Source organism: Plasmodium malariae (genome assembly GCF_900090045.1).
Source record: "Plasmodium malariae genome assembly, chromosome: 11".
Lineage (NCBI taxonomy): Eukaryota > Apicomplexa > Aconoidasida > Haemosporida > Plasmodiidae > Plasmodium > Plasmodium malariae.
Window position 1 is genome coordinate 800,485 of NC_041785.1, and position 9,598 is coordinate 810,082.

General features: G+C 23.4%; 1 protein-coding gene across 1 annotated transcript; it reads left to right on the forward strand.

Annotated features, from left to right (window-relative positions):
* Positions 1–1,354: 1,354 nt before the first annotated feature.
* Positions 1,355–6,939, forward strand: PmUG01_11025400 (E3 SUMO-protein ligase PIAS, putative; the record flags this gene model as incomplete). Its single annotated transcript, XM_029005900.1, has 5 exons — positions 1,355–1,392; positions 1,620–2,020; positions 2,455–3,498; positions 3,696–3,818; positions 4,808–6,939. 5 exons carry the CDS (start codon positions 1,355–1,357, stop codon positions 6,937–6,939), a joined length of 3,738 nt encoding a protein of 1,245 aa, XP_028862443.1.
* Between the last annotated feature and the right edge of the window lie 2,659 nt (positions 6,940–9,598).

The window sequence follows — 9,598 nt, forward strand, 5'->3', positions numbered from 1 at the left end:
TTATTTATGTGCAATTTCGTACATACTAACTTGTACTAATTTATAAAAAAAAAATTTAATTATATTTTTTTTTATTAAAAATCCAAATTTTTTACTTTTTAACGGTTTCACAATCCTGAATAGTTTAGAAATAGAAACCAAAAAAAAAAAAAAAAAAGAAAGAATTCACTGACACCAACCATTCACAAATTGATAACAGTGTTTATTTAATTATATTTACTTAGAAGTTTATTATATCATAGTTAACTACAATTACCTCTTTTTTTTTTTTTTTTTTTTTTTTAATAATGTTTAAGTAAATATTAGGTACGAAGAGCAGATAAACTTAATTATATATTTATTTATATTTATATATATATATATATATAAGTTTAAATACATTTTATTTTTTTTGTGAGAATTTTTTTTAGCATTATGATGCTTGAACAAATTTTATTGTTAGTATTAATATGAGCTATTTTTCATTTTCTTTTTCTCCTTTTTATTACTTGTTTTAATAAAAAATTTTTCTGAAATTTATATATACATAAAATTTTTTTAATTTACATATATAATTAACAAATATATTTATATATATATTTTTTATGTACGTATATATATATATATATATATATATATATATATATATACTTATACGAATTACACGAGAAGTAATATTACGCCTTATAATACACTTTTTCTTCGTATATAAAAAAGATTAAACTAGATTTTAAGTTATTAAAAATTACACAATATTAATTACATTAATGAGAAATATTGTTTTATACTTTTTGAAGTTTTAAAAAAATAGAAAATTTTGTCTTTTTTTAACATCCATTTATTCATTTTTAAATAATAAAGCTTTTTTTTAATAACATTTTACAAAATGTAGTAAAATATTTTGATGTACATGTATTGCATATGTACACATGCATATATATAAGTACATAAGATGTATAAATACATATACATGTACTTCGTAATATTTGCATGTTATGTATATTTATTTATACATATAAAGCTACATATGTACACATAAATGGGTATATATATATATATATATATATATACATACATAGGTACATAAGATGTTTACATTTATATACATATACATATAAATAATCTATGCATATTGTATATGTATGCATATCTACATTTTCGATTTTAATTATGTTTTTATTGTTAATTTTTTTGTGTGGATTAAATAGCTATTAATGCGATTATTGTATATAAAAGTTTAATTTTTTGTTAATAAAAAATAGTATACTAATAATATATAAAAAGCAGAAAAAGGAAAGTACAAAAAATATTTTAAGCTGATAGAAATAATACATTTAGGAAAAAAAAAATATACCTATATATATATATAGTAACAATGTCTTACAATGTTTACAATACTAATATGGCTGATTGGTAATGTTAATATACGTATTATTATCTTTGTATTTTTATGTATTGTGTTATTTATTTACGTAATATCATTATATTACTATAGTTTTTAAGTTTCTGTAATTTTTTAGTTACTCTCTTTTCATTTATATACTATATATATTGTTTTATGTATATTTGCTCAAAAGTGACGTAAAGAAAAAAATAAAAACTATATATATATGTTATCTGTTTTTTCCCATCATTTACAGCTTAAATAAACTAAGAGTGTATGACCTCAATCAGTTATGTCGAAAGTTTTTGTTACCACAGCATGGGAAAAAAGTTGCAATAGTAGAACGGATATTAGAGTACATTACAGATGTTGAAAGAGAAGAACAAATATATGAATTTATTTTAGCAACGAAGCCTTCCATTTTTGATTTAATTAGCGGAAGGAGAATAAATAACCCACTTAATAATAATATTATTAGTAACAGTCATAGTAATAATAATAAATATTTTAGTAATAATAATAATTTCTTTCTTAGTAATAATAATAATCACGCAAATAACCTTTTTTTATGTAATAATAATGATAGTGTTAATCATTCAAATAGTGAAAACTCCGTAATAAAAAAAAATAATTTACCCGTTGAAAGAAAGGGTAAAGGTAATCAATAGCACAATCATGAAGGAAAAATATACACATATGCACTTATATACGCATATGTACATATATGTAAATATATATTTGTGATGTACCTTATTCATTCGTCGTGTACATAAACGCCATAGACGTGCAATGTCTCCACTTTTCAGTACTATTTTTTACGAACGTATAGGCGTTTACATATATGCATACATATATATTTACACATTTATATACACACGTATATATACACGCGTACATATACACACGTACATATACACACGTACATATACACACGTACATATACACACGTACATATACACACGTACATATACACACGTACATATACACACGTACATATACAAACATACACATCTAATTCATTTGCGTACCTTTTTTATTAGCGGTGAAGATATACCAAGAGGACAGCGATTTTTCTTCGTGCGTTTGCGGAGGGATGAACAAAAATGTTATTAGTAAAAATTGCATAGTAAAATGTATAGAGTGCAACAAATTACAGCATGTCAGTTGCTATACTCAAAATGCATGTGTAAACAAAGACTTAAATAATTACAAAATATTATGTGTAGTATGTCGACTAAGAGATATTGACCCGTTTTATCCTCTGAAGAAAGTATTATGGATGAAAAATTTAAATGTGAATTCAGAAAAATTAGTGATTAATGCATGTGATATTAAAAGTTGGAGAAATGAAAATAAAGAAGTTATAATATTTTGTATGCATATTGACAAAAAAAATTTAAGTACTAATGTTAATTTAAAACAAGAATGGCCAAGGACTTTTATTTTAAAAGTGAACGGTAATGTTATTGAAAAAATTTTTGAACCCTCATGGGAACATAAACGACGGGATAGCCCATTAAAAATTACTCATACATTAAAAGCAGGAAATAATAATATTGATATAAATATAACAAATTATGAAATACCAAAATTATATGTTGTTGCTTTTTTATTATGTAATATTGAAACAGAACAAAGTATAATTGAAAATGTTATTGTTAATAGTTCGTTAAATTTTAAAGATTCAAAACAAAGAATAATTAATATATTATTAACAAAACATGATGATGATGAAGTTATGTGTATGGAAATTAATAGAAAAATTAGTTTGCATTGTCCTTTTTCTTTAGATAGAATTTTAATACCATGTAGAGGAGTAAAATGTTGTCACATACAATGTTTTGATTTAAAATCATTTATTGATGTAACTAAAAAAACAAAAGCTTTTAATAATAGATGGAAATGTCCTGTCTGTTCGTTATTTTTAAGACCAAAAGATTTAGTAATAGATACATTTATTACCTATATTTTATCACAAGTACCTAAAGACATTAAAGAAGTAGAATTGAGCAAAAGTGGGGAAATAATTTTTAATCATAACAGTGTAGAAGGGAAAGTGATTAAGCAGGTGGATGATATTGATTCAGTGAATCTTCAGAAGAGCAAAATAGAGATTAAAACGGAGTATAATACAGGTAACCAAAAACGATTGCACATGTATTCTTGTACAGTGTATTCATGTTTTTCGTGTGCATTAAATTTAAAAACTTAACTTTGTCCTGGTATATATATACATATGCGTATGTTTGGGTATATATATATATATATATATATATACAAACATTTCTCCGTTTACTTATTTTTAAAGCTCGTAACAGTATTGAAAGCGTAGGAGATAAAGACAATATATTCAGTCCTAATGAAATTATTATATTAGATTCAGACCCGGAAGATAACAATAATTGCAGTTCTTTTGAAAAAAGCAGCGTGCAAAAGAATCATAATGTTACACAGGGTATGCCTTTTGTTAATTAAATTTTCACACTTAGATGTATATATTGATAGAGTATATGTTACATATAAGAAAAATATTCACAGATAAGTATGTACGCATGCATATATATATATGTGTATATGCATAAACTTCGAAGTATATGTATTAAAAACGAATAAAACCAGACACAAACTACACATTAATACAAAATTCTGCATAGAAATTACATCTCGTTTAACACAATTTTTTTGTAGAATTTTCAAATTTATAAACGCATTTTCAATTAAAAGACAAAATGTTATGTAAAATATTAATTGAAAAAGAGGAAGAAAAAGTATATATATACTTATATGCATGCATGCATATATATATATATATATATATGTATATACATATACGCGTGCGTGGAGTTAGAATAGAAGAGAAAAAACGAATCTATGAGAAAAAGAAAATACACAAAGAAAAAATACATCTAAGCATATAATACACGAGATTAAGCGGGGGGAAATAAATATGAAAAAGAAATGGAAGTGTATTTTTTTCCATTTTGCTGATTGAAATTAATATTTTTATTGTTTCAACTACAAATAAAATTTACTTAAAATGAATTTTGGTTAATTAAGGAGCCAATTGAATTCTTTCCTTTCACTGCTACAAAATTTTATTATTTTATTTTTTTTTTTACACCCTTTTTATGCGCATAATTGCATATCTTTTTTGCTTGCATATATATATTATTATGTACATGCGAAAGTTTTAGGAGAGTTGAATGTTCGGAAGGTTTAATACCATAGAATTGTACATGTATATATAATTATACAAGTACATATGTATGTGTATGCGTGTGTACATGTATATGTATGTGTGTGTGCTTGTGATGTGAATGTGCCTACATATTATTTGTATATATACATAGAAAATATATTTATACAGTAATGTGCACGTATGCATGTATCGATGAAGACATATAAGTTTTTTTTTTTTTTTTTTTTTTTTGGACATTGCTTTAGGTGAACAAGAGGTCATATACATATCAGATAGTGATAATGAGGATAGTTTACCACAAACAACACACAATATTGACAAAAAAGGGAACGAGGAAAATTCTCCCTTTTTATTTGGAATGAATAATTATAGTACTAATAAAAGTGTTAATAATTTCTTAATGAGAAATATTAAAGGTTTAGATAAAAGAAATTTCCTTCCAAACTCTCGTATTTTTTTCAACCATATGGTTTTGGATGTTTTAAATGATATTAGTAAAATTCATGTGAATGAAAAATTGTCAACTGTGAACATGCAAAAGGAGAGAACACCAGATCCTAATAATAATACTAATACAAACAACAATAATAGCGGCAGTAATCATAGCGGAAATAATCATAGCAGCAGTAGTGATATTAATACTAGAAGTAATACTAACATTAATAGTAATATTAATCATAATAATAATAATGATTATAATTATAATAATAGTAGTAACAATAGTAATAGTAATAATAATAATAACAATAGTAATAATATTAATAGTAATAGTAATAATATTAATAGTAATAGTAATAATATTAATAGTAATAGTAATAATATTAATAGTAATAGTAATAATATTAATAGTAATAGTAATAATATTAATAGTAATAGTAATAATATTAATAGTAATAGTAATAATATTAATAGTAATAGTAATAATATTAATAGTAATAGTAACAATATTAATAGTAATAGTAATAGTAACAATATTAATAGTAATAGTAATAATATTAATAGTAATAGTAATAATAATGAAATTTCGAGCGCACCCCCTTTGGGTTTTTATAATAAAAGAAGCATATTAGCTAAAGATATATATCTTCTGAGTAGTCAGAATGCATTGAGCTTAAAAACAAATAATGAATATATAAGTAACCGTGATTCAGTAGAAGATAATAATTTATTTTATTTAAATAATGTGAAGAATGGGAAAATATGTTGTACACCTACCCCTCAAGGAAAGGATAACATAATTTCAATAAATAATAATTTAGTTGCAGTAAGTAATACTTTATTATCTTTGAATAAGGATATCAGTTGTAATAATAGTATTGCTAGCAGTCGTAAATATAGTAATGGTAACAGAAATTATAATAGAATTAGTGCCAGTAATGATAATATAATTGGCGGAAGTATGGATAATATAATTGGCGGAAGTATGGATAACATAATTGGCGGAAGTATGGATAATATAATTGGCGGAAGTATGGGTAATATAATAGGCGGAAGTATGGATAATATAATTGGCGGAAGTATGGGTAATATAATAGGCGGAAGTATGGATAATATAATTGGCGGAAGTATGGGTAATATAATAGGCGGAAGTATGGATAATATAATTGGTGGAAGTATGGGTAATATAATTGGCGGAAGTATGGGTAATAACGGGAAAAGTAAGGAGCACCTATCACTGCTTGACATTAAAAAAATGAGCGAAGCATTATTTTCAGAAAATGAAAGTAACAACCGAGCATGTTCTAGTGAGGAACAAAATTTCATTATTAATGATAAATCATGTATAGGCGAGAACAAGAGTAATTTTTATTTGAAAATAGAAGGTAGGTCTATTTTCGACAAAGATAAATTACCAAATAATGAAATAACCAGTCTTAATAATTTTGAGAGTTACAAATATCTTGACAGTGATTTAAGGGATATACTTGTGGACGAAAATAAACAAAATAAAAAGAAAAAGAAAAGGAAGAAAAAAGAAAGAAGAAGTAATACAATGGAAAAGATACGGAAATATGATAGTTTTTCAAGTAATTTTAATTTCTCCATGATTAATTTCAAAAGTAAATATAGTAGATGTAAACAGTTGAAGGATAGTAATAATAATAACAGTAATAAAAATAGTAGTAGTAGTAGTAATAATAATAATAATAATAGTAGTAAAAATAATAGTACTAGTAATAATAATGATAATAATAACAGTAGTAGAAACCGTAGTAACAGTAAAAATAGTAACAAATGTAAAAGTTGTAGTAGCACAAACATTAAGAATAAAATTTATCATGTTATGAATAGATCCAGGTACACCAAAAAAACTAACAGCAAAAACGATAGTTTAAATGGCAAAAAAAGTAAAAAAAAAAAGAAAAACAAGAAATAATGACCTTACCATACTGGTTGAACATATGCGAATGACGAGAACAATAACGTTCAGATAGACACAACAAAACGTGGTTAATAATACTCACTAGTAATTCCTATTTCAAAGTAATAACATATATATATATAATAAAACAACCAGAGGTGCATGTTTAAATTGTTATAACTAGGTTGATGTAATAAAAAGGTTTTTATTTCTATATCTGTAATTGTGCAATGATAATATAAAGAACGGAGGAACATATGGAAAAAAAAAATTATAACTGATATAAGTTTTAAAGTGTATAAATAATACGTGAGCCTATTATAAGAAATGTGAATTGTTTAAATTATTCTGATCATAAAAAGAGAAAAAAAAAAAAAAAAACGTAGTTTAACAGAAAATGAAGTTTATTTTATTCACACGTATATATATGCATACATACATTTAAGGGTATAGAATAGATAAAATACAGAAGGATATTAAAGAATATTTCTCCATCCTTGTAAAATAAAAATAAAGTAGAAAAACAGATGTATACACGTGTAAATATATACACATGTAAACATATGCGCATGCAGTACATATGTACGTATATTAGATTTATGTGTTAAGAATAGAAGAAAGTTGGCAAAGAGATATTATATAATATTGATATACCATATACTTAATATTTTTTTGAATTTTTAAGAAACAAGGGAAAACCATATTAATATTATAAGATAAATATATGAAAAAATTACTTTTCAGATTTGCTTAATTTTAACGTGTAGGAAGAAAAAATGCAAATACACATTAGTTCAACGGATACTGTTTTTTTAGTTCTAAAATAATTTTAATATTAATAAGATTTTCACTTCATTTCTTTTGTTTTGTTTTGTTTTTTTTTTTTTTTTTTTTTTTTTTTTTTTTACATAACGAAAAATGTATTAAATATTTAAGATTTTATTCTTAAAATGTATATCTGTTAGCATATGATTTCAATGTAGACAGTTATAATATTAATTAATATTCTCAATATATTTTTTAAAAACATTCAAGCACAATATACATTATTAACGTAACACCGAACTATATATATATATATATATATAAGCATATATTTTTCGAAGGTTCCGCGTCTTATTAAAATTTTAGTAAACGACATAATTTAGCTTCTCACCTTTAATCAGTCATCTACAAACATAAATATATACATATATATAAATGTATGTACTATATTTTTTTTTATTTTTTTTATTAAAAATGAAGAAGTATAAAGAGCAAATTATTTTTTATTTCAAATTTTGCAATAAATATACTATTCATTGAAGATAATATTTTACAGCTCCAAATTTTTTTTATTGCATAACATTTTTTAATAAATGTAAATGTTAAGCAAAATATGTGTATGTATTAACATATGTCTATACTTTGCGTTTATATACGTTTACGTACTTTTACATATGCTTTTACCCCGAGTTAACTACAAACGTACTGATTTAATTAAATTAATAAGAGTACCGAGAAAACTTGTTACCCCTGTTAGGTGTTTGTGCAAGTAACATTTTTTTTCAGAATGTTTAAAAATTTTCTTTTGCAGTTTTTAAAGTTAACAAACACTTCTATAATTGTCTTAGTTTTTTTTTTTTTTTCTTTTTTTTTGTTATAAGATGCAAATGCTGTAAATTTTATAAAAAAACTATGAATATTTTTAATCAACATATCTTCCATGCAACGTATTTATGGATGTGCTCATGAAAAAATAAGTTAAACAATTAAGTACATGAATAAATAAGTAAACAAACGAATAAGTAGGTGAATAAATAGGTAATTAAACAAATACATAGATGAATAAATAGGTAATTAAACAAATACATAGATGAATAAATAGGTAATCAAACAAATACATAGATGAATAAATAGGTAAACAAACAAATATATAGATGAATAAATAGGTAAACAAACAAATAGACAAATAAATGACAAAATGAATATTTACCTTTTTATATAGAGACATCTACAAATTTGTGGTTTACTTCCGTAAATTTTTTATTTTTATCCCTTTTGTTAAAATGCCCTTTTTAAGTGATTACATTCAAGATAAACATCTTTTACATTTTAAATACCCACTTACTAGGAACAAGTAAACAATGTCTATATATTACTTTTGCTTCAGTGAAGTTATGCTGAATTACATAAATACAGCTCGTTTCATTAATTATTGTATGCCATACAAGCATTTTATGTTAATGCCTTCTTGATTTATTTTATTTAGTTGTTTCTCTATATAATAAACAATTAGTGTTAGAAGTATATCGCTCATATTGTTCTGTAAAATTAACTTTTATATTAATATCGTATTATTTTAATTTTTTCCTTTATTTTTTTAATGGAAATATAAAATAAAAAAAAAGAAAATAACCCTTGTATTTTTTAACTTTTGTATTGTGTTGCTAAAATTTTGAATATGTATTGTATGTCTTTTGTAAAAAAAAGAAAGTTTAGCTAATTTAAATGAATAATATTATAAAAATTTTAAATATTGTAAAATTAGTTATTTCTTAATTTATTATTTCGTTATTTATTTCAATGTTTCAATATTTTTTTCATTCCCGTCCACTTCGTCAGCTTGTATGCTTGTGAATTCGTATTGATGTAAATGTAAACAGTGCTTCCTATGTTTTTTTTTTTTTTCTTT